General features: G+C 44.1%; 1 protein-coding gene across 1 annotated transcript in view; it reads left to right on the top strand.

The window, feature by feature from the left end:
* The window catches only part of SRPK1 (SRSF protein kinase 1), a 47706-nt gene that overhangs the window by 12298 nt on the left and 9020 nt on the right, over positions 1-26388 (top strand). Inside the window, exons 3-13 of the mRNA XM_074977560.1 lie at positions 8022-8140; positions 11933-12041; positions 12446-12533; positions 13158-13245; positions 14908-15014; positions 15778-15943; positions 17168-17193; positions 18960-19173; positions 20399-20836; positions 22123-22223; positions 25128-25235. Of these exons, the coding sequence (XP_074833661.1) occupies positions 8022-8140; positions 11933-12041; positions 12446-12533; positions 13158-13245; positions 14908-15014; positions 15778-15943; positions 17168-17193; positions 18960-19173; positions 20399-20836; positions 22123-22223; positions 25128-25235 (1564 nt within the window). The remainder of the gene's footprint in view (positions 1-8021; positions 8141-11932; positions 12042-12445; positions 12534-13157; positions 13246-14907; positions 15015-15777; positions 15944-17167; positions 17194-18959; positions 19174-20398; positions 20837-22122; positions 22224-25127; positions 25236-26388) is intronic.

A 26388-nucleotide genomic window follows, 5' to 3' on the forward strand; every position in this document is an offset into this window, starting at 1 on the left:
GAATAGACTGAAATCTGGGGCACAGGAGAATGGTATTTATGATGGCAGCTTACTTTTGCTATATTAAGTGTCCAACATGTAAAGAGGGTTACAAGCAGGAGGGAGAAGTTGTGGTTGTGGAATCTCCATCACTGCAGATACTTAAGAGCAGGTTAGATAGACATCTGTCAGGGATGGTCTAGGCCAGGGGTGGCCAATCTTTTCTGTATCGGGGGCCATGTAGCAATTTTTACATGTTCTGGGGCTGAACACAAATACATTTCTGTGTTCTAAGTGACCCCACAGAGCCTTTCCAACTGGAACATATGACTCCAGAGACACAGGTTATCGGCCCCTGCCCCAGCCTGATTACACTCCATGCCTCACACTCACTTTGGCCAGCTTGGGTAAAATGGCGCCACTGTCACTGCCACGGGAAAAGGCTTGGCAGGCTGGAAAAGATCCACCCCAAAGACCACATGTTGGCCACCCGTGGTTTAGACAGTGCTTGGCCCTGCTGTGAGGGCAGGGGACTAGACTCGATGACCTCTGTAGGTCCCTTCCAGTCTGGTGTTCTATGATTCTGTGATCAGTTTTCCTAAGAATATCTTGTGGTTAAGTTCCTCAAGTTTGTCCTCAGTTTCTTCCGTGAAATCTTTGCCCTTCCTTAAGGGTTTCCTGTTGCTCTCTCCAGCTAGTAAAGTTGATGTTCTGAATAATTCTGAAAGCATGTCAAAAGTTGGTGATTCGCCCACAAGATCTTTTTTTAATTCAAATACAAAAGTGATTACTGAACTGCACATGACAGGACGTATTAAACTCTGCTGGTTTCCATAGAAGCCCTTTACAGCTTGTGCTTCTGATATGGCAGACAGTTCTGTTTTGTAGCAGTAATAAATGCTTGTAGGGGGAGTGGGAGTGAAGAACAAGAAACTTAATCATCTTGCTTATGTGTACATTAGCACAATCTTGATGTGGAATTCAACGGTTCTAATCTTCAAACTGAACTCCCACAAACAACAGTTCTTGTATGCCTTGGCTGCTGTGAGAAACGTAGCTTTTCAAAAGCTAAGTATTCTTTCCCTGACAATAGAACTCTTGTTAAACTACCTCAGCAGATGTCACAGACCTGCCATTGTTGGTTTTAACAACCAATTCTGTGATTGAACAAAAAAGGTAGGGAGAATAAAAACTTGTCCTGAATTTGTGCAGGGGTGGGTGGATCTCCTGTAATTAAAAAACGTTTACGGACAACAACTGCAGGTAGATGACTTTTGCTTCTTGAGTGCTTTGTTTTGCTTCACAAAGTATGACTTGAGCTGAGTTCCTCAGCTCCTTTAAATTTGAAAAGTTTCAAGGGTGTGGCTAAAAGGGTCTAGCAATCAGTTGTAACAAGAAGGTAAATATGCAAGTTTCAAGGTAGCAGAATGGTGAGAGAATACCAATGTCACTTTTTCTGTGTATACACACAGTGATTCCTAAAAATAGCCAAAACAAAGAAATAACCTCCTGGATAAGATCTTGGTGGCTATCAACAGAAGCAGGATTTCTCTGGCTAGGAGTACGTTGTTAAGACCTTGACATTGCCTCTTTTGTTACAGGTCTTCTGAGGGACAGCAATCAGGAAGATGTAGTTCTTTTGGGGAGAGCTTGACCTGATGTACTAATGTCAGGAACAACAGTGTCCAAGGTTTGAGTCTGGTCAAAGGCTTTAGTCTCTCTCAGAAAGAAGTAAAAAGACCTTTTCAACATCTTGCCTGTAAAGGGCATGCAGACATGAGACAGTATGGGCAAGATGATTTAAGGTGGAAATTCACTCTCCCTTTTTGGAAAAACTCAAGAGTGAGTCCAATAGCACTTACTTACCCTTTATTTAAAAACATACAGACACACACATGGAGTCCTGTGGCACCCTGAAGACTAACAAATTTATTAGGTCATCAGCTTTCCTGTGCTGCAGTTCTCAAACAGGCTACCTCTGTGTTTTACTCTTGTAGCATTTAGGTTATGACAGTACCATGGAGACTAAACTTGCATACCTAAATTGCCATTTCTGTGCCAGCATAATCCCACATTGATGATACAACCTTTGCTGACTAGAGTTGTTTTCCATCAGTGTAGGAATACCACCTCTCCAAGTGACAGTAGCTAAGTTGATGGAAGCAGTCTTTTATCAGCTTAAGTGCATGTACGCCTGGGATAGATGAGCAAACTACAGCACTTCATGTATTTTTTTCCCCATACTCCTGAACAATGTTATTTGTCAACCCAGTAAAGTCTCACTAGGTATAAAACCTGTCATGTAAAATGTGAACATTCAGTTAACAAGTGGTTCGAAGGTTTCATTGTCTTTGTAGATGGTTTTGAGGGCCTCTGAGAGGTGACCTGCGGAATGGGCGATGTGGGTTTTGAAATTGTACTTCAATGCCTTACTTCTACTGACTTGTTTCCCCGAGTGAGTTCTGCAAAGACAAAGACAAAAGTTTGCCAAAAATACATAGAAATACTTTTTTATGGCATCCAAGAGGCTGAACACGTGAATTAACTAAACAACTTAATGAACATTTTCACCTCTTTGTGATTTAAAAAAGAATGAGAAGATATTTGTAACCACAGCTATTGGTGTTTGGCATAACTTCTGAAAACATTTCTTACCTTGAACATCCTCCATTTCCTGCTCTATTGCCCTGAGGCTTCTATATTGAAAAGTTGGACTATCAGCAGTTAGTGACATTAATGACACTGGAAGCTGTGACTCTAGTGATCTGTTGAATATGCAGGCTTATAGCAGTCAATTTCAGGATGATAAAGGTGAGTGAGGCAATATATTTGGGCAGACTTCTATTGGTGAAAGAGACAAGCTTTCAAGCTTCCACAAAGCTTTTCTTCAGCTGTAGTGTTGAATGGGCAGAATTAGTTTGTTTTTTTTTTCCTTGTTGCACTGAATCTGACTAAATTCAGCATTTCCTCCAGAGAAGACTGTAAAAAGCAAACATCAAGAAAATGTGGCGAATGTTTGTTTAACCCAGAGTATGACTAAATTTGAAGATCAGTTGAGAGCAGCCCCTTCACTGTTTGCTGCAAGGCCCTGTACCTGCAATGCAGTGCTATGCATCTGCAGCTAGGTGGTGGAGACAAATCCTTTTTCTGCCTCCCACTTGCACAAAGCTTTGCTGCTTTCAGGAAGAGCAGCACTCCACCAGCACTGTGTGCGCCTCTGCTCCCTGAACAAGCTGCTAGCTCCCTCTTCTTTTTTTTTTTTTTTTTTTTAAATGGCTCTTTTGAAAACTGTTGGTCCATCTTCAGGGGTATCTTTATCAATGGGAGTCCGCGCTTCCTGCAGGTAGGCTTTTCTTTTGTCTCCTGTGGACTGCTGCTTTTTAGAAAGACTTCCTTAGAGAGGAAAAAAGGACTTTTCTGTCCCTAGAATTAAGACTTTGACGCATTCTATGAAAGCTCTCACGCTTGCCTTAGAATACTGCACCTTGACATCTTTTCTTCTTCCTTAAAATATTATCTGATCATGTGATTGCAGAGGCAGGCTGCAAATCTAGTTAAATCTTAAGATTAGGAGGTAGAGGGAACAAATATTAAAAAAAAAAAAAAGATCAAAGTGCATTTTAGTGTTGCATTGAGCAGTGTAGTTATAAAAATTAGTTTCTATAGATTCTGCTGAATAGCTATAAATCACCCAGCTATGGTTGCTTTTGTGGCTTCTACTGACAGCGATCGGCTTCTTTCTCCTATGTTTTAAATGTAGGCAATGGAGTTCTTGATCCCTCCAACACAATCTGCCTGCATGTAGGCTATGCTGTCTGAGTGAAAGGTGCTGACAGAGTGGCTGTTATCAGGTTTTTGTGTGTGAACGTTTGGGGGTCTGGTTTGAATTCTTGCTCTCTATTTAGTGGAGAGTTTCATCTTGGTTTATTACTTTGACCCTTTTAGTGTACCTTCTTGATCTGGCAGTTGGCATTTTAGAAATCAAGCTATTATGGGGAATCTCGTGGCTTCTAATGAATTTGAATAGGAGATGAAAGGCGTTCGGGAAGAGAGTTTAATTTTTACATGGTATTATGAAGATCTGTTGCTATGCGGCTGATAGGGAAATTTAATGTAGAACTGTAATGTCTTCTAAGACTGAATCTCAGAGCTGTGGGACTGTGCAAGATGCAAACTACATGGTGTCATGCCTCTCCAGGTGGTCAACAGCATGAGTGGGGAGCTCCAAAATTTCCAGTGTGGCCTGAGTGGTTTCTAAAACCATCCTTGATACAGGGAGAGCATTGCAAAGTACTTCAGTGGGTTTCGGACATTCTGATGTGGACCATTTTAAGATGACTCTTCTTGTGGCCCAACTTGCTTCAGAGAAGGTGTAAGATGGGGCAGCTATTTTGGACTTGGTTACATGGAAGTGGAAAAAAATCTTAAGGTCACTCTCTGAGCAGACAGAATGAAAACTAACTCTGAATGAGGTGGGTGTGACCTTGCTCTTTTACATCCAGGGAGAGGGAAAAACAGAAAAGTAAGTATTTATTAGCACCTAATCTCTTTTATTGTTGCTTCTCCCAAGACTCTTCTCATAGCACATCCAGATGATTGAAACATCTTTTTCTCTAGGCTTGACTGTGTGCAGTCTTGGCCCAGTCTGATCCACTTGGAATCCCCGGTATTTCTGTATCAACCTGTGTGCTGTCTTGGGGCGGGGACGGTGCATACATTGTAGCTAGCTCAATGGACACCTGGTCCAGACCTGGGACTCCTAGGTGCTACAGTAATACAAATAGTACACCCATAGCCACACCATGTTTCTTGGCAGCTTGGGTCTGTCCTCCTGTGTTTGCTGCCTGCCCCGGTTTTGAAGTAGCATGCAAATTGTTTCCTCTCTCTACCTTTCACTAAAGTGACAGACTTACACTAGCTATGCAGGATGCAGAGAACATTTTTACGCTTAGCTTAAAATCCTGAACGAAGTCAAGCTACAATATGGGAAATCTTTTGATGTTTGAATACTCTTAGGTGCATTACTGTAGTGTAGTAATTGGGAAATGTTCTGCTATTCCAAACCAGTGATGTGCATGGTTTGTCAAGTGCTGAAGTCTCAAAGCACTACTAGGCCTCATGATATCCTAAAAGACAAGAGGCCCACTGTCCGATTCTCTGGTGATCCGCTACTGATAGCAGTGCCATAGGTGTCGCTAGTGCCATAGTGTCCAGTATGGTCACCGCTTGCCACATGTGACAAACACACACCACAGTGAGGTGATTGTTTCTGGAGGTGCATGTAGCTCTTGGAGCCTTTAAATGCAGCTCCTCCTAGAGCTGCATGCGAATGTTGCCCGCTCACGTACGCGCCCCACCCTGGTGGGTGAAGCACATGGTGGCCCCAGTGCACACGCCCCATCCTGGCAGCTCCCATGGCAGCCTCAAGCTGTTCTGGTAGCTGTGGTGAGTTACCAGCATTTACAGTGGGGGGCCTGGTTCTGGGGGAGGGTATTTATTTGGAATGGGGCTTGGGGAGCCTGGCTGGGGGTGTTGGAAATATAGAAGGATCACAGCCACAACTGTGACAATCTTTCAGTTGCCATTGGACACCACTACACTAGTTAGTTTTTACCACAGCATTACTGAAGTTCACCTCAAAACTATGGCCACCTTCAAAGTCAGTCTTGATCGGATTAGAGTTGGGAACAGTTTCTTTTACTTATAGGGGGTTCCTAAAATGAATTGTCTGTTTTCAGCTTATAAAAAAGAGTTAATCTTCATGAGTAATGCAGAATGTGCATGGAAGAAAAGAGTTAAGTTTTAAAGTTGCCTTTGCATCCTGCAGGCTTGTATTAAATCAGAACCTCTTACCTGAATTGTATAGTTTGGCTAAGGCTGTCATGAGGTGACTGTGACTCAATCCTGTTCACTTCTGAACAGCTACAACTGCAGGATGCACTACTTGACTGACATAGCCAGCATTCGTCTCGGGTTTGGTCTCCCCTGCGGTGATAAGCTGACATAAAGCAGTTTACATTAACCTAACGTTTGGTCTGCGTGCCAGCCTTGCTCCCACTGATGTAAGCGCCATACTATACCGATGACACTTTCCACCTCCGCTAAAGGAATTGGGTTTATGTAGTGAGAAAGTATACATCTTACATTTGGCTTTTGGCAGTCGTTCTTGTCAATTACGTAACTCCATGCTGGAACAGGGAGTCAGGTGGGCATAGCTCTGCTTGGAGTAAGGAGCAGAGTCTCATCCCTTTCTCGCCCCACACACACACTGCCCCTCTGAAGTCAGGAACTAATCCACTGGTGAAGGGTGCACACCACCAGCAAAAGGAGGGTCTTGTGAACCTGAACCACCAGAGTAATTACAGTGTAGTATTGTAAGCTGACCTGATGTAGGTCAGCTTAATGCTCTAATGTAGAGAGAGATGCCCTGAGTAATCATTCATTCTTTCTAGTAATGTGGGGAAATAATTTTGAGCAAGGTGGATGGGAGGCACCAATTAACTTACAAAACAAGTTGCAATACAGGAGAACTTTTTACAGTGAATCTTCCAGTCAGTTTAAATTATTGGATATTTTCTTAGTATGTTATGCTATAAATAAAAGAGAATGCCTTGATATATTGTCAACTGTACTTTTGTGTTATACTTTTTAAAAATTCAAGTTTAGTGATTATCTACTACTGCTCTGTTTATATAGTGCCTCCCATAATGGGGCACCATTCTTGGTTACTACTTTAGTACTACCGTAATATTATTGTTGCAAAAAGTGCACACTTAAGATACAGATTTCTTAGAAAAAGATATCTAGGTTAACTCTGTGTGAAGGGGATTGATTAGCTCTGTAGGGCTTTGTGTAATAATAAAGGTTTTGATTTGCTTTGAAACAGATGCTCTCCTTTCCCCCCACCCCCAGGAATTTCTAATGGCAAAGTTAATCTTTTCTTTGCATCTCCCAGTATTGCATCACAATGGGGTGACAGCCTTCCTGCAGCCCACTTTTCATAAGCATAAATTGAACACTGACTGGAGGAGTGATGAGAAAATGCCATTTTGAACCAATTTTCATGTTTGCTTTATTTCTGGATTTAGAAAGATATAATTTCTTAAAGGACATTCTCAGCTAGTTTAAGTGTAAGGCTTTGAATCGGTCATGCTCAAATTGTAACTTAATGTTTTGGGGGATTTGTACATCCTCTTAAAGCAGTGGGAGCCAAAATGTTGTGCTGATGTAGGTGAACCTGATAATGACACTGACTAGCTAATCTTTTTTTCCTGCAGTTAATCTAGCGCACATGGTAAATGACTCATAAGATTCTGAAATTTACATCTGTAGACCCCTCAGTTGTTACAGAAGGAAGGAATCTTTCATCTTCTGTACTGGAATTCAAGACAGTTTTTTAAATTACAGCTACTCTAGTTTTCATAGAGCAAACTTTTAAGTTCTTTTCTTAACAGTTACTATTAGCTCCTAAGACCCTAACTATTTTATACCAACCCCTTCTTAAGCATATGGGGAAAGTGTGCTTCAGTGAGAAGGGACTGGAGTATCCAAGAAATGTCACTGAATCCTCTTAATCTGGAACAGTTTCATATAACAGGCGCGGCCTCAGTCTTAAATGAGTGAAATATGGTTGAGTTTATGGTGTTGAGATTTGGTATAAGTCGTGCTGTAAAATATAAGTTGCTAAACCTCACTAGAAATATTTAGTGGGGAAAAGAGACTGGAAGAAGTCCTGAGGACAGTAACTTTATCTCAGTGGGATCTGCTTGGCTTTGTAACTCACTAAAAAAAAACTGTGCACACTTGTTTTAATTTTAAAAAAATGCCTCTAGAGAGCAGAGAGTTGCTTTTCTCAGCTATGAAGAACAAAGAGCTGCTGTTCACGTGCCACCTGGGGTAAATGCTTTTAAATATGAGAGCAGGTTTTCTGAAGGCCACTTAGTTGTCTTCTTCCCTCTCTCCTGTCTCTCACCTAGTAGAAAGTGAAAGCAGTGGGACTGAAACTAATATAGCTTCAAATTCATATTTGTGCTGTCTCTCAGGCCTGAAACTCAGCATCGAGGTCCCACTACCCCTTCAGAGAATGATCTCCCTGAACAAGAGGAGGAGATCCTGGGCTCAGATGATGATGAACAGGAGGATCCAAATGATTATTGTAAAGGTGAGAGGTTGACCTTTTAGATTCATGATAAATACAGGTTGGTGTTTAATCTGATGTGGTTTATTGGTCAGAGCTACAACTACAGACTCGTATTGGTATAACCGCAAGAGGTGGGGTGAAAATTCCACATCCCACTAGTGACATAGTTGAACAAACTAACCACGAGGTGTATGTTGGTGAGAGAACTTCTCCCATCAACGTAGCTACCATGGAGGTAAATTAAGCACCCCAGTGGAAGAAGCTCTCCTCCTATTGATATGTCTTCTCTTAAGCACTACAATGGCGCAGCTGTGCCAGTTCGGCATTTGAAGTGTAATCCTGTTCAGTATCTCCCAAGCAGTATGCAGAGGAGGAAATGGCCTCTGTTTCCTTGGTGTGAAAAGAGAAGTGTCAGAATGAAACGCTCACTTGTGGCTACTGTGGTGTGGATGTAAGAATTGTGGTGTTTGAAAAAAGTCTTAAACCTTTGTACTCTTGGTTCTGTGTTTAGTGGTGCACGTAGAGGGGAAAACAAAAAGAGAACAAGTTTAAGTTTACGCCATAGAGCACAAGTGTTAACATAATTTGTACAGGGAGACTGTGCCAGGCATGTTGGAATGGGTAGTAATCCATGGGTGGTCCTGCTCGGACAGTGGATGCTGCGTTTAGATTCAGTATACCTGTACTGCCCTGGATCCATTACAGTGGAGCGCTATTACCAATGCAGGAAAGTGCATTGCTTTTGGTGTCGATGCTACAAACAGTGGCGAGAGTAATGGAGCACTGGGTGAGTTTTGCCAGGTAAATAATGGTAGACAAATTTGACATGCTACTGTTAAACAGACTTGATTATTGATGTACACTACTTGTCTTAAAGAATGTTAAGGATGTAAAACCAAACATTCAAAAGCTAGGAAAAGACAGAAATATGGTTGTCCATGGAGCATTAATTCAGCCCCTTTGTTTCTAGGTACTACGACAGCCTTTAATTATGATGGTTTAGGATTTTGACACTGTTGTATTTAGTAAAAGTCGCAGTTCATGGGCAATAAATATAAATTCATATTCCTGACCTTTACTAAAACTAACAAAATGAAGAGTGGAAGTGTCCCAGCACCCACAGCTGCTGAGGCTCCAGGATTCTTTCTGGCGGTTCCAGCACCCCACGGTTGAAATAGAAAATGTCTGAGGTCCCTGTAATCCCAGATTCCGTGACTTAATCTTAGTTATGATACCATTTTTCCCCCTGCAGGACCATGCCTCCTTTACTGCACAGGGTTGAGTGGTGCTCACTGATAGTTATTGTATATTTTGTTCCCATTCACCGAAGTCTTGTATTTACTGCACACCTTTCAGATCCTGTTCTGTGCACATCTATATGAATTCCTTTGTGCTTTTTATGATACACATGACCACAGAATATGCATCTTTGTGGCACAGAGATTAAAGCCAAAAGTATCCACAAACCTGAGTGCCAAATTTCAACTACTAGGGTCTGATGATTTTTTTCCAGAGTGCTTAGGGTTTTTTTAGCACTTCACCTAGCAGAGACCTTCATTGCCTTCAGTTGTGGCAGAGTGCTCGTCATTCTGCGTCTGGTGCCCCCAGGTGTCTCAGACTGGATAGTCAGAAAATGGGGAACAAAAAATTAATAACCACCTAGGAAAGATTTCTTGGTGATTTGCTCAGTATGTCCTAGAAGCTTAATGGCCGATACGGAGGAAGAAGTCACTTCTCCAAAGTGACACTGAGCTTCCTTAACTGTCCTTTCCCTTTCTGGTGCTGCAGTCTCCTGCCTCATTCACAACACTCCTTCCAGTTCTGCAACAAAAGGAGGCAGGAGATCTGCAGACAGCAGTCTCATTTCACTACACAGTTGTGATTAGGCTCGGAATGGCCTCCATTTTGCTCACTGAGGTCTTATGGGTGGGAAAATGAATGACTGAGTAGAGCTTGTCAGCTCTGGCCCTCCCTTTTACTGGGACCCCACTCTTTAAATACTCCTCTGAAACCCTCACACCCCCACTCATGTATCTGACAAAGCAGGTCTTTGCCCATGAAAGCGTTTGCTCCAAAATATCTGTTAGTCTCTAAGGTGCCACTGGACTTCTTGTTGTTCTCCTATTACTTGATATGATTTCGGTGAACAGAAAAGCATAAAAGAACAGAGCAGCCAAAGGAGGAACTTAGCAGAAAATCATTTTAAAAGCTGCATTTCCTACAACAGACTATCTTCTCCTCACCCTTCCTGTGAAATATTAAGAGCATCATTTTCCTTGACATGGTTATTATAAATTGATTTAATTACTTATTGCAGTAATTGTCAAGCCAGATAAACTGGACAATTGATTTATTGACTATATATCAGTTAGTCTTGATTTGACTGCAGGTTGAACCTCTCTCATCTGGCATATGTACAAGGGGGCCAAAGAGGTGTTGCATAGTAAATCTTGAATGTAGCAATTTCTAAACTGTTAGTGTTTTGATTTCAGACCTCTTAATGTTCTGATGTAAGACAAGGCAGAAAAACCTTTTGAAAAAGGTGACATGGTTGGGCCCTTTGGATCCACAGCACAGACTTCTGCCACCTTGGAGCTAATGGCATAGTTAATGGCAGCAGCAACTGTCATCTTTGAAGACCAGCCAGTAAAGGGAGATTAAATGCTCGTTTTTCTATAAGGTTTCCAAACGTATGTGTTAACCTTTTTAGTCCAGCAATCCAGGAAGAACAGGGTATCAGATGAAAGACTTTTGCCAAGCAAGCTGCTTCCAGGGTCTCACTTGGCTCTGTGATCCCCACTGCTATAGGAGCAGTGGGCAAAAACCTCAGTGGAAGTGTGTCATTGTGCTGCTTTTCCACCAGGTGGGGTAAGGGAAGGGGAGCAGTCACCCACAGAGCCACTTCCTCCTGTGTACCATGGCTATTCTCAGATTAGACACTCTTCGAGTACAGGGGTTTGTGTACTTAACTTTGGATTCCAGAGTCCAACATATTTGCCACAGTTCAGTTCCAAGATTAATAGGGTAGTATATTGTGATTATTACAGAGATCCCTCTGCCCCATCCCCTCCAGCCTTCCTTAGTTCCCCCTCTCCAGAGCTTTTCATTTCTCTGCATATTTCAATGATGCTACTTTCTTCTCCCACGCTGCCCAGACATTGGGAGAGAGTACACTGGGAATGTAGGAAAGACAACAGCCCTGCTCTCTGTCCTGGTGTCTGATGCCACAGCTCCCTCTAGCAATCAAGAGGAGCAATTTCAGAGGAGGTTCTACTCAGTCCAGGGGTAAATCATCTTAATTTTGCTCGTGAGGGAAATACACATGTGGTCCAGCCCACACAGGAGCTGTGTGCAGATGGAACATGCTTAGTGCATCTGAAACTTTCACGGAGGTTAGCTGCTAAACTCTTAACAGAGCTCTGGTAATCGCTGACTAACAGTTGTTCTCAGAGGCTAATAGTTTGGGCCAGTTCAGAAATTTTTTCCATTGGGTTATGAAAATGTGCATCCCGGACACCAGCATGACCCACTGACTTCTGTGCCTAAAAGTGTCTTCATATACATGCAAGTTCAACTTTAGAGCATATTTATGTTTATATAAACTTAGTGGGTTTTTACAAATGCCAAGGAGGAAGCAGTGAGGCTTTTGAGCAGTATTCACACAAAAAAGATACTCGTGTGCCCATTATGTTTAGCGTATTGAAATGTATGTGTGAGTGAATTTTTCCTGTGCTGTGGTTCTTGTTCCACTTGTCTGCTCTTTGACTTCCATGTGAAGGTTGGAATTGATAACTTCCCATTTGCTTTTTCCAGGTGGTTATCATCTTGTGAAAATAGGAGACCTATTCAACGGGCGATACCACGTGATCCGGAAACTGGGATGGGGACACTTTTCCACTGTGTGGCTGTCTTGGGACATTCAGTAAGGCTTCTATTTTTTTTTGGTTGGCATTTGTCCTAAGAATCCAGAGTAGATAATCTTTGCACAGATAAGATTAGCAGACTTTTTTACCATTTTACGTTTGCTGTGCATGCAGTGTCATAAAATATGACTGCAGTAGCATGTAAACAAATATGAATATTTATAGTGCATGTGTGTTAACACAGAATGGCCGCTCAAGTTATAGTTTGCCTTAAATCTGTAAGGAAAGGAAAACTAACTGGGCTTTGTAGGAGCCCTAAAGACTGGTAGTTTATTCATGAGAAAACGCTTATCTTCCTGTGTTACCAAGGAAGCAATCCTTAACCAGATCTTGGAGGTGAGTGAATTGAGGCCACTTATTTGGAATTGGACCATTTATCACTAACTTGATGTGTCTGTTTTAGAGGGAAAAGGTTTGTGGCCATGAAAGTAGTAAAGAGTGCTGAGCATTACACAGAAACAGCTCTGGATGAAATCAAACTGCTGAAATCGGTGAGTGCCTGAAGGCAGAAAGCTGTTTTCAGCTTTGTCCGTTTTTAGAGTTAATTTGTCATTAACAGAGTTAATGTCATTAATGTTAATGTCATTAACAGACTGCTTGTCTCTGGGTTTCACAGTAAGGGGGAGTAGTGAGTTACAGACCTAATCAACCAGTGGAGTCTCTGGATTAGCCCTTTGATCCATAAGGGGGAAAGAGTGAGCAAAGCTGACAGACTTATTTAGGGAATACAGTTCAAGTTTTAATTTTTTCCTAGGTCGTTCTTTATCTCCTCCCTGGGAACTGCCCATAACCCGTACTGATAATAGTCTTTGATCATTATACAATAATTGAAATTCCTTGCCTCCTAATCTCCACTTTGTACCTCCCAGAGCTGGTGCTTTTTTGCTTTCCAGTTCAGTTTTATTGATCTGATGATAAAATATCCATGTGAAAGGATTGTTGGGAAGATTGCAGGAGGGTATGCACCATTCTGGGATCCACTAACACTGCTTGGTACAGGTCCTGCTTTTCCCCTTTCCTGAGGCGGTGGGGAAGACCATGTTACACACCCAGGGATGTCTAGCCCAGGGACTCTGTTGCATGATTTCTTACGTACCTTGTCTTTCTCCATGTAGGTCCGCAACACAGACCCCAATGATCCAAATAAAGAGAGGGTGGTTCAGTTGTTAGACGACTTCAAGATCTCAGGAGTCAATGGCTCCCGTATCCTTTTCAAATGAAAGCACAGAACTGAATTAGCATGGCAGTTTCGTGTCTCTCTCTCTTGCCAGCAGGAGATGAACAATGTCCATTCAGCTGTTTTACTATCCAAAACCAACCCCAATAAAACAGTTCTCTGCCTGTGGGCCTTATAGCTGCTGACAGGGCATAGGCCTATAATAATTTATCAGTTTGCATCTCTATAACCATATAAATAGGGTGAGGAGGAGGAGAGTGCTGCTGAGTCATGATGTAATATGCAAGACAGCATGACTGCACTTGATTGAGTTGAATAGCACAGTGTCTTGGGGTTTTCCTCTTTGATCCTTGAACAGACCACCTGCAGGCATCCTTTTATTAAAACCTCTGGCTAAAAACTAAAACATTGTGTAATATCCAATCAATCAGCTAGTGCTGAGTGCAAACTACAGGCTTATAAATTAGCAGCCCAGTGTCTGCTTTGGCAGCCTTACAGGCCCAATATAGTTGCTAAAGCACAACCTTATGACCTGCTTAGCAACTCTTAATGTTGGATTGTCCCAGCTGTTGTACATGTTTGTAATATCAAGAACAAAGGTGAACATTTATCAGAAGCTGCTTGACATGAAACACTTTACTGGGTTTCTTCATAACTTCTGTTCTAAAATCCTGGCCCCAGGACTTTCCCTCAAACCCTGTCTCCCTCGTTTGCAGAATGAGGGGCTCCCGTTTATTTCGCTGGGAGCACTTAGTAGGTGGCAGAGGGAGAGTCAGACCCCAGATGGTAAGCTTTCTAATGTTTACACAGCTGGGAGAGAAATAACAATTGTTCAGCAGAACTCACTTTTCTGGTCAGAGCTCAAATATTGTTATGAGGAGAGCTGATGTGAGAGCCTCCATGATCCTTTGGGAATTTGTCTGCTCAGCTAGACAGCAAGTTTAAACACTAGCAGCAGATCAGACGCAGCCTGCAGTGCAGATAGTGTTTTCCCAGAAGTTAGTATTACTACTGTGGTAACACCATTTTGCCAGCTGCCTTTTTAGCCATTTCAAGCCTTATGTCAACACGGACAGTGCTGGTAATTGTTCACATATACATTTGCTGCTTCAAATATCGAGGCAGCTATTTGTGCTGGGAAGGCGAGGGAGTAGGTCGGAGCTGCAACGTCAAACAGCTAGAGCCCTGCATAGATGCAAAAATGTGGATCCATATCTGCCAGGCTCAGCTCCTCATCCAAGATGCAATCCAGGTTATGCTTCCATCTTCACAACAAATCTGGAGGGGAGAGGGAGCACAGATGAGTGAGGAGAGGCTGTGTTGTGCAGGCAGCAAGTCAAGCGCAGCAGAGACCTGAGGCCTGAGTCAGTGTGTACCATGCAGGTGAGGGGAGGGCTGCCTGACAGGGCCAGCGCTCGGCCTCTCCTGTTGGGAGATTTAGGATGCAGCTTCTTGCATCCTTTCTCTGATGGCAATGTTGAAGCCTGCCCTGGCACCATCCTCCCCACTTGGCAAGCAGGAAAGAACCCTGTGCAGGTATCTCCAGAGATCCACATGATATGGGTTAGGTTTGCAGGGCTCTGCAAATCTCACAAGGTATTGCTTGGGGTTAGATTTAATTTCAGCTCTAAGAAGTGTGGGGTCACTTTGGTTCATGGTGTCCCTCTTTCTCCTTGACCCTGCTGTAGATATCTGTATGGTGTTTGAAGTTCTAGGGCATCATCTCTTGAAGTGGATCATCAAGTCAAATTATCAGGGACTTCCACTTCCCTGTGTCAAAAGAATCATCCAGCAGGCACGTTCCAATACCCTGACTCCAGTGAGAACTGGGTTTTGGGACTGTAATTGCTCTTCCATCAAATGCAGGGAATGAAACTTGAAGGCATTCATAGTAGTATATGTTCTTACAAAACAAATAAGTGGCTTCAGTAGTCCAGTTACTTGCATTCTGTTCAGTTGAGGTCTAATTTGAGTAGGGACTGCATGTAACATAAATCCCTCTGTGCTGCCTATAACCATTTAAACTTAGCATCAAAAATTGGCTGGCTAGACTTTTCACCCCCTTTCTCAAACAAATCTTGTTGCTCCTGAAGGGAAGGTAAGTTCCCTCCGCTTTCCTACAGCGACTGGATTCCCTTTTGTTTCTGTAAGTTCACTCTTCACTGACCGCATTACTCTGTTTACAGGAAGTAGGAGGATCTTGTACTCTTCTCTCTTAACTTTGTAAATAACTAAGGGACAGGATGCTCCTGGGACATAAGATAGGAGTGGGAAGGTACCAAGTGTTAAAATTCAGGGGGGCTTAATCCTCAAGTACTGGTAGGTCAATGAATAAAAGTGGTGATAGCATTTTATTCTAATTACCTAGTTAAAGTAGTAAACTTCCTTTTAACTCATGGTAACTGTAACACCAAGATAGCCCTGGGGTTTAACTTGAAAACTTCCTGTTTGTTCATTACCTAGATAACTATTGAACATTCATTTTCTCACCCTTCCACATCTAATTTGCTCATTGTGTGCATCTCTTGAATATTTGTTTTCATCTCTCCTATGCACAGGTTTTGCAGGGTCTGGATTACTTGCACACGAAGTGTCGGATCATCCATACAGATATTAAACCTGAGAATATTCTCCTGTGTGTCAATGAGCAGTACATCCGCAGGCTGGCCGCGGAAGCAACGGAATGGCAGAGATCTGGGGCTCCCCCTCCTTCTGGCTCTGCAGGTGCCTTTACCACAAAAAACATGCAGAGTCCAAAAAAATTGCAACTGATCTGAGAATTTTTCTAGTTCTCGTCTCAGTATTGCAGAGTAGAGGAACAGCATTTCAAGCCATTTTGGCAAAGCCAGTCATAAGCTGCAATATTAGTTATATACAGCGTACATGGTCATTGATATGCGCTTTCTATGTTAATCTGACACAGACTAGGTGGCAAAATAGTCATTTGTCAAGCATTCTGAAAGACTCCTACAGACAGCACTAGACAAATGTCACATGGTATTTTTCTTAAGCGCTGTTGTGAGTGCATGAGAATTCAAGCTTTTAGAGAACACATCCTTGTGTGTTCTAGAAAGTGGGAAAATTTCTTTCCTTTGGCAATTCTGTGGATCTGTTTTGGCAAACTTTTGATGACATGACTTGAGCAGCACACATTAACCAACTTTCAGGGCAGGTTTGAAGGGGGATTAAGCCAACAGAAGTGGTTTCCCTGTTGTCTGATTGCAGCATCTGATTTATGGCAGAGGTCAGGCTTTATTTTTGTTTGAAGTCTCCACATATTTTCTCAACACGCTTTCTTGGCATCTCTGTATGTGCCCCATATATCCCCAGGACTTGATGGTTCTTGTCAGTCTCTGATATGCAAAATGTAGCTTTTGGCTGAGGCCAGTACTGCACAGCTTTGGCTGGCTAGGCTACTAGCCTCCCCCAGAGTTCTCATATTCTGGTGCCAACATCCCAGTTAACATCTTGGCTTAAGCAATGTATATAGTGCATGAAGCAGGTATCCTATCATGCTGTTGCAAGCTTTAAGTCCCTTTTCCTGGTCACCAGTTAAGGGAGTCTGCTGTCCAGTCTGTTTAACTGGAGCTTGACTCCTCTAATGGAAATGTTTGGTGGTGTATTCTTTCTGGCAGGGTGACTGCTGTTCCTCTTTGGAGAGTTGAGGCTTTCAGAATTGGAGGATGCACTTGAGCTCTTTGTCCCTAGGCTGTAGAGAAATAAGACGGACATTCCCTAGACACATAGGGAGGGAAGGAAAGAATCAGTATTTCTTTCAGTGGCGCTTTGTTTCAAAAATACCTAATTTCCACAAGGAAAGAAAGTGGGACTCTGGAAGACATGCCTGGTTTCCAGTAGTTAATGCATTCTGCTCATGTGATGTTTTTACTGCAGTGCGATTGCAATCTGTAATGTAAGCATACTAACTTATTTCTCTTTCTCTTCCAGTGAGTACTGCACCACAGCCCAAACCCGTAAGTATGGTAACTTTTTTTCCTACCTTTAAAAATGTAAATGCGTGCTGCCTACATACCTTCAGGTTTACAGCTTGTTTATAGTTGTGCTGTGCTTTTGTCTATAATATGATAAGTGGAATCCTACTTTGAGGACCTAGCAAAAGGAATGGAGGAACTTGCAGTAATAACAAGTTCAGCGTATGGCTGTTCAATGCATGGATGAACATTTAAATTTGCTGTTACAGGTACAGCTGGGTGCAGAATGGCATCCAATAATGGAGCTGTTCAGTACCAGCTTCCCAAGATCACTAGCATTTTCAAGAGCTCAGCATTCCTAGACCATCAATCGTTAGCTGTGGTTAATGAGGCTGTGTGCTATTGAAGTGGCCCAAGTGGGTTGGAGCTTTAGTAATGCCAGCTCTTTTACATATTTGAATCTGGTCAATGTAGTGTGACGAGGCAGTTGCTATCTAATGTGTGTTTGGCCTGTGTGAGAGAGGCTGCAATATCATACATCTCAAAAATGCCAACATAATTGACACCTGTTATGGGATCCCCAGTGGATGGTCCCAGGATTCCATGGGTTATGGAGATGGAGCTCCTTTTGCTCCAGGGTGGCTGTTGAAGTACAGCATGGGTTCTCAACCTTGCAGGTGAACCACAAGGCTTGGAGCTGTACCCCCACAGCAAAGGGCCTGTGCTGGTGCTCTAGCCCCATGGTACCTCCTCACTCCCAGCCCATGAGGTGGTTCTGTGAGCACCAGCTTACTGCTGCACTGGAGGAGTGGGGGACAGCCCCATGACCAGACAGGTTTTCATGGGGAAACAAATGTGGCTCTATCTGCTGTCCCTTCCTCTCTCCCTGGATGGAGGAACACAGCACCAGAAACTGCTCCCGGGACCATTTCCCTGCTGCTCCCATTGGCCAGATTTTGACTTCCCGGCCTGCTTCCATGCCTGCTCCTACCCAGACCCGCCTCCTGCACTTTCCCACTCAGACCCGGCACCTCAATCCCTATCCCATTCCCCAGCAGCCCCCTCCCATGCACTGAACCCCTCATTTTTGTCCCCACCACAGAGCCTGGGGACCTACGAAATCGGCTGGCTCCAGAAGAGTTAATCTAGTTTGTGGGAAGCCTGGGTCCTCCCTCCCCTGCCTCATGGGGCAGGAGTGCAAGAGAAATGAGGAGCTCAGTGGGGCCACATCTGTTCTGCTTATCACCTTTGTGTGGCCCCCAACTGGCTTTTTTCTGTGGGTCAGTGACCCTCCCCCAACCCAAAAATGGTTTCTCACCCTTATACCGTAAATAAAGACCATGTTGAAACCTTTTCTTTGGACGTAAATTAATATTTTATTTAAAACAAAGTTTGTTAAACTAACCGAGTTAAAGCACTTAGTCTGTTCCATGAGTGATGCTCCCGTAGCCTAATATGAACCACTTAGTATTTAAGGTGTGTAGAGATAAGTGAATGCATTTTGTCATCATGGGTAGGTGGAGGGTGGGCCACAGAAATGTCTGTGTTGATCAGAGCGTACTGCAAGCCAACCACTTAAGTACAGCTAAGGGCATGTCCTGTGAGGGTGTAGTTTTTGGGTCAGGGCTGAAGCCCATTGGCTTTGCAGTAGGTAAAGGGCTTTCTAACTGCTGCATCTGTTCTTGGGGGGCGGGGGGTTACTTTTCAGTCTCCAGATTTATTTAGAAAGAATTGCACTGAAAACCTGACTGCAAGCTGGGATTTTATTGGAATAAATACCAAGCCAGGTGTCTGACGTTTCTCTGCAGGCTGACAAAATGTCAAAGAATAAGAAAAAAAAACTCAAGAAAAAGCAGAAACGGCAGGCGGAGCTGCTGGAGAAGCGAATGCAGGAGATAGAGGAGATGGAGAAGGAGGCAAGCCCTGTACAAACAGAGCCTGAAGAGCAGGGAAAAGCTCAGAACCCTCTTGAGATGCTGTTAAAAGAGAGTTCATCTGATGAAGGGGTGCCAGGAAAGCTGGGTATGGATCTGGAATGTCACTCTCTTGTATGCAGGCAGTTGTTTAAAGCAAAGCACAGTTAACATTCCTTCCGCTACGCTGTTAGTTGCAGTGTTCTTCTCTGCAGCATGTGGTGGTCAGGCCTCTAATGCTATGCACCAGCCTTGTGAATGCTGACCACTGAACTGTAACTGAATCGCCACTGTATTTCACTAAAGTTGTGTAGTTATGCAATGGGCAGTATGTCTACATTGCAAAAGCTGTAGCTGTGCCATTGTAGTGTGGACATCTACAGTGACAGAAGGCGTTTTTCTACCATAGTGAATCCACCGCCACAGACTAGTGAGAGCTGCAGAGGAATTCGTCCATTGGCTTCTCTGTATTTACGATGGGGAGTAGGTCAGCCTTACTGCGCCACATGGCACATGAAACTTTTCACAGCCCTGAGTGATATAACTAGGTTGTGAATTTTTAGATGCAGACCAGGTGGCGGGTATTTCAGCACCACTATGGGCATGTCTCTTATTACCCTTCCAAGCAATGAGCAGATACCAGTCCAGCGCAAATCGATTTATTGCATCTGGTATAGGTGCGATAAATCAACCGCTGAGCACTCTCCTCTTGATTCTGGTTATCTGCCAGAACGAGAAGTGTAGGCAGAGTCCATGGGAGAGTGTCTGCTGTAGACTCTCTCTCTGTAGTGAAGACACTGCGGTAAGTAAATCTAAGTACATCGACTTCAGCTATGTTATTCCTGAGGCTGAAGTTGCCTAAGTTTGATCGACGGGCCGTCGTGGTGTCGACCACACCTATGTCAGTGCATCCAGGCTGGCATAGCCCTATAGCGTAGACGCAGTCTTTGCGGACAAAAGGGATTTTTACTACTAGTATACAGACACGACCTCCCCAGAAAAGCTGTGCCAGCCTGATGCCTGTTGTAGATACAGCTGTGTGGATGGAAGAGCACTTGGTAGCTACATCATTCAGGAGTTAGGTTTTTTTCATACTACTGTCTGATATAGTTACAGCCGCCTAACTTAAGGGCAGAATGAGTCTGAGCAGGGACCAGCAAGCATTGTGCTGGTTGGTAAAATTAATTAATTAAATCATTGTGCATGGCTGTTCTTTGTAAACATAGTCGTTTTGGGGCTCATTTTAGGTCTTCCTATAGCTGTTAGTCCATGTGTTGCTTCCCTGTCCTTGAGAGCTTTCGGATAACTTTTTTTTCCCTTTTCCCTTTCTCTAGCTGAAGTTGCCCATGTGCAAGAGCAAACTATCCTAATGGAAGGCAGCATGGAAAAGTGCATACCAGAAATGAACTGCAACGGAGTAGTACACATGACTGCCTTCACAGACTCCAGCAACCAAGGGTCTGGGAGGCTTGAGGAGGACCTTCATAATGCCAATGACTGTGATGGGCACTCTCTAGCACAGGAAGAGGATGGCTTACATAGCTGTAATTACAGCCAGCGTAACGGAGATGCAGAGAACAGGTCACGAGAAGTAATGTCGGACTCACGTGTGCCCTTAATTTCTGAGGTGCTGGATTCCATGGTATATCAGCCAACTTCAAGCGAAGAACAATCGTTCAGTGAACAGGAGATCAGCCAGTTGCAAGAAAGTATACTCGCAGAGATACCTTCAGAAGATGAGAATGAAAATAATGGCCCATCTGAGAACAAAGGTACCACTATTGCTGGTAGTGATCCCTTCTGCTAGAAGCATCTCTGACTTGAGGGCACTGAAATCTGAGCCCCCGTATACACTTTTTATCTAAACTTTTGATCTGGCTGTGCCCAAGCCCCATTTTCCTCCCTAAAATGATGCCTTAGTTTCATATTAATCAGGACATCTTCCTTCCCATGTTCTTCCCAAATCCTCGTATGAATAAGAATGAGTGAGCACTTCAGTCTGTGGATGTCAGACGCACAGACCCGTTCTGTAAAACAGCTGGCTGCTTATTGCAGAACTGTGGCGAACTCTGACCCAGACCTGTAGGAGCACTGCTTGGAAGTCACCTATTGGAATCGAAGCGAGCAATCATTTGAAGAGGAAAAGATGGTTATCAACCTTTCGTAACTGTTCTTTGAGAGGTGTTGCTCCTCTCCATTCTGAATCCCACCTGCCTCCTCTCTGTTGGAATGGTGCAGCAAAAAAGAATTGAGTAAGTGAAGGGTGAGCAGTGGTGTATGTGTGCTGCCATAACAGTGCCGCTCCATGGGGCTTCGTAGCTGACCCAATGGGTACTGGAATGGAAAGCTTTCCAGGGATCGTCCACGCAGCACATGCGCACGCATGTTGGAATGGACATGAGGAATGCATCTCAAAGAGCAACAGTTACGAAAGTCTTCTTTTTTCCAGAGCTGCCTTTCCTAATGCACTTAGGAATCCTTACTAGATGTCGCTTAATGACTTTTTATTTCTAGCGTATCCATGTCTTCTTGTTGGAACTGTACTTCACTTTGCAGCCAACTGCATTGCTGCTGTGGGGAGAGCTGCTGCCATTTTTGGAATTGAATCCTTGTAACTTCAAAGAGAGGCTCCCTAGGGCTGAGGCTCTCTTACACACTACCAGTGCTGCTGAAAGCATTCTGCCGGTGTCAGCGTGTTTACTAAGAAACAGAGTCAAGCAAGCAGAGCTCAGACACTGCCTTCTTCCTGCACTTCCACATGCTCTGTTATGCTAGCATTTCAGTCTCTTCCTACTGCAGCACAGGCGGAGGAGCTTTTGAACATATGCGGACGATGCATAATGTACTAGTTAGGTTAATTTTACAATGTTTATGCCCCCATGAACTGTGGTGATAAACAGATATGGACTAGAGGTCGGTGGTTAGTAGCTAGACTGCAGGGAGGAGTACTCTCATCACTGACCCATGTCTTTCCTGCATGAATGCCTTTGGGGTTTGGGTGGCAGATGGTGGCCCTGTCGGTGTGGATTTAATCAGCTGTTGTGCATATTGCATTTAGGGAAATCCACTGCTGGGAATTTTCTCCTTAATCCCCTTGAGCCAAGGAATGCAGATAAACTCAAAGTGAAGATAGCTGATCTAGGAAATGCCTGCTGGGTGGTAAGTGTCAAACCTTTCAGTGTTGAGTTAGTAAAGCTGCTTATCTGTTCCCAGTTGACTGGGATTGAGGGGGCTTTGAAGAAGGCAGTCTGTATTGTTTACTTTTAAAAATGTGTAAAAGTCTACAGCTCACCTGTATCGGAGGGGTAGCCGTGTTAATCTGGATCTGTAACAGCAACGAAGGGTCCTGTGGCACCTTATAGACTAACAGAAAAGTTTTGAGCATGAGCTTTCGTGAGCACAGACTCACTTCATCAGATGCTGGTCTTTGGAAATCTGCAGGGCCAGGTATAAATAAGCCAGAGCAAGGGTGGGGATAACAAGGTTAGCTCAGTCAGCAAGGGTGGCTTATTTATACCTGGCCCTGCAGATTTCCAAGACCAGCATTTGATGAAGTGAGTCCGTGCTCACGAAAGCTCAAACTCACCTGTCGTGTCTTGAGGGCTAATTTAATCTTTGCACTAAGTTTTTAGACTAATGTGCCTTATCAAAACATATGTTCTGAGGGAACCATTTCATTTATGATTTCTGAACATGCAAAGTAAAATGTATGGCAGTGCTTCTAAATGCTTGGACATCAGGAAAAACCTAGTTGTCAGGATGGTTAAAAATTGGAATAAATTGCCTATAGAGATTGCAGAAACTCCATCACTAGATTTTTAAGGGCAGGTCTGACACCTGTCCGACAGGGATGGTCCAGATGGTGCATGTTCCTGCCATGAATGCAGGAGAGTGGACTTGATGATTTCTCAAAAGTCCCTTGCAGCTCTGTGATGCAGAAGCTGTAAGAAATCTTAAGCAGGAAAGAATGTCTATAGATAGCCATGTTAGTCTTTCTCTTCACAGAACAAAAGAGCTGTCATTTAGCACTTTAAAGACTAGTTGAATAGTTTATTAGGGGATGAGCTTTCGTGGGGCAGACCCACTTCTTCAGATGTAGAGTTTTCCAGCTCTGTAGAAGTAGGTCTGCCCCACGAAATCTTATCCTCTAATAAATTATTTGGTTAGTCTATAAAGTGCTACAAGACTGCTTTTTTGTTTTGTATAGGTAACCCTGGAGGCAGAGCCCACTGGCAAGGGAGAATGCAATCTATTCCACAATGCTGGCGCAGGGACTTGCCTCTTCCTTATCAGCAGTCTCACTGCCTCCAGGGTTACATCTGTGAATAATATTAAATAGCAAGACAGTTTGGAATTCTCTTTACTCCCTTGAAAAGTCCTAAATTCAAGATTCTCTGTTTGCATTGCAACTGATCAGACAGTATCGTAGAATAGGGGTGAGCAAACTTTTTTTGGGGCTCCACTTTTCGTCCCTCCAGTTAACACCTCTTCCCCTCAAGCCTGTCTAATGTAATCCAAACCAATGGAAATCTCAGTTATGTTCAGATATGTGGGGGGTGTACTCTGTAGCCAGTGTAAGAAAATAAGTCTGTAGAATGTACAACCTTTATTAATCGGTATAGAAATGTGAATACACATACTTGAAAACAGTAACATATTTCCACATTTTTAATGAGGTGGATGAGCCTGAGACCCAACAGCCAATTGTGCTGTGCCCCCCCCCCCCACCCCCATGAAATGTCACACATGCCCCCAAAGGGGCCCACCGCCCACTTTGCACACCCCGGTCCTAGAAGTCTTTCTTGCTCTGGTTTAGATAGGTGCTGCCATACACCTTCTGGGAAGCAGGGGATGTTGGACTTCTGAAGTAACTACAAACTGCTTCTCAGTAATGACTCAAATAGAAATGTATTGGTCTGGGTATATTTATCATGATAGAGGCTATTAACCTTTATTTAAAAGGTGTTTGCAAAAGCTTTGTCGTTCACCTTAACTTGATGTTATCATGGTTTTAGAGTCAACCTGAAACTGTGATCCACTAGCACTAGCATGCACACACTGATAGCTATGAAGTACATCCCATTGTTAACATGGTTCCTAATGTTTAGGCTGCACGGGCTACGTCTACACGTGCACCCAACTTCGAAATAGCTTATTTCGATGTTGCGACATCGAAATAGGCTATTTCGATGAATAACGTCTACACGTCCTCCAGGGCCGGCAACGTCGATGTTCAACTTCGACGTTGCTCAGCCCAACATCGAAATAGGCACAGCGAGGGAACGTCTACACGCCAAAGTAGCACACATCGAAATAAGGGAGCCAGGCACAGCTGCAGACAGGGTCACGGGGCGGACTCAACAGCAAGTCGCTCCCTTAAAGGGCCCCTCCCAGACACACTTTCATTAAACAGTGCAAGATACACAGAGCCAACAACTAGTTGCAGACCCTGTATATGCAGCACGGACCCCCAGCTGCAGCAGCAGCAGCCAGAAACCCTGGGCTAAGGGCTGCTGCCCACGGTGACCACAGAGCCCCGCAAGGGCTGGAGAGAGAGTATCTCTCAACCCCCCAGCTGATGGCCGCCATGGAGGACCCCGCTATTTCGATGTTGCGGGACGCGGATCGTCTACACGTCCCTACATCGATGTTGAACGTCGAAGTAGGGCGCTATTCCCATCCGCTCATGGGGTTAGCGACTTCGACGTCTCGCCGCCTAACGTCGATTTCAACTTCGAAATAGCGCCCAACACGTGTAGACGTGACGGGCGCTATTTCGAAGTTACTGCCGCTACTTCGAAGTAGCGTGCACGTGTAGACGCAGCCACGGTGTCCTGTTTGACAGAAGCTGGTGGTGTCTGACGTGTAATAGGTTACTTGTCACAAGTCACTTGCTAAAATTATTTGTTGAGATTTAATTGAGATGTCAAACTAGCCTGTCATGTTACATCTGCAAGCTGTCTCAGAAAATAGCAACTCTCTGGTATTACCTCAAAGGAATCTCTTCCTTCAGAGCTTAATGCAGCATCTTTTTTTTTTTTTTTTTTTTTTTTTTCTCTTCAGCACAAACACTTCACTGAGGACATTCAGACAAGGCAATACCGGTCCTTGGAAGTGCTGATAGGATCTGGGTATAGCACCCCTGCTGATATTTGGAGCACAGCCTGTATGGTGAGTATGGTCAGACAGGGTCGACCTCCCATATTCGGTGGCTGCAGTGAATTCTGGGAAATAGCAGCATCCTGTGTACTCTGTGGTGCAGAAGGGAGCTAGGGGTAGGGAACTGGTGTGCAGGAGGGTGTATGAGGTTTGGGGGAAGGAGAGGGCAGGGGACTGGGCTGCAGGAGGGGGATGCACAGTCCGTGAAGGAGTATGAGTTCTCAAGAGAATTCTGACATGGAAGTGGGGGGCTGGAGTGTGCAGGGTCTGGGAGTTGGTTGTGACTTAGGCCAGGAGTGCCAGGATTTGGCCTGTGACCTCTGGCAATGGATTGTGGTGCAGGATCTGGAAGGATGTATGGGTGCAGAGGTTTAAGGTTGTGACCTGGGGCAGATGGTTGCAGAGAGGGAGGGGATGGGATGCCAGAGGCAGGCTGTTTGGACAGGAGGCACTGAATTAGGTGGTTCACGTCAAGCAACCCCACCTGCACACACTGCTCAGAGTTGTTGTGTGCTTCTCCGAGTGTCACTGCGAGCTGGGGGAAGGAAGGGAGAGGCTTTGTGTGAGGCCCCCATCCCCAGCACAATATTGTGGCTTCCATTGGTTGGTTTCCAGCCAATAGAAGCTGCGAGATTGTGTTGGGTTCAGATGAAGCCTCTCCCCCAGGCTTGCAGCAGTGCTCAGAGCACATACAACCCAGACGTTCTGAACAAAGGTGCAGGAGTGGGGCAGGCAGACAGCCTGTCTGAGGCTCCAGTTTGGTTGCAGGCTGGATCCAGTGGCTTGGCAGGCCATGTTTTGCCTGCCACTGCTCTTAAGTTATAAGAGGAAGCTGTATATTGAATTTGGTGGTCCTAGCTCTCACGTTTAGTTGGAGTTCTTGACCAGACAAACTCTCTAAAATAGATAGTAGGTAAGAGCCAGGATGGCAGAGTACAGCCTGTCAAGGGATGGATTCTGAAGCAAGTTCCATAATGTGAGTACGGAAGGCACTCACTACAGTTTCCTAAACGCACTAAAACAGCTCTGGAAATACGCACACTGATTTCGTTCTGAATCGACAAAAGTTGCAGCACCTCGGAAATCAAAGCTTGGAAACGGTAAAGTAGATAGAATTCGTCATCAGACAGCCAGAACGTACTGTGTTGCACAGGCTCACGTTGTG

Source organism: Carettochelys insculpta, chromosome 26, assembly GCF_033958435.1.
Source record: "Carettochelys insculpta isolate YL-2023 chromosome 26, ASM3395843v1, whole genome shotgun sequence".
NCBI lineage: Eukaryota > Metazoa > Chordata > Testudines > Carettochelyidae > Carettochelys > Carettochelys insculpta.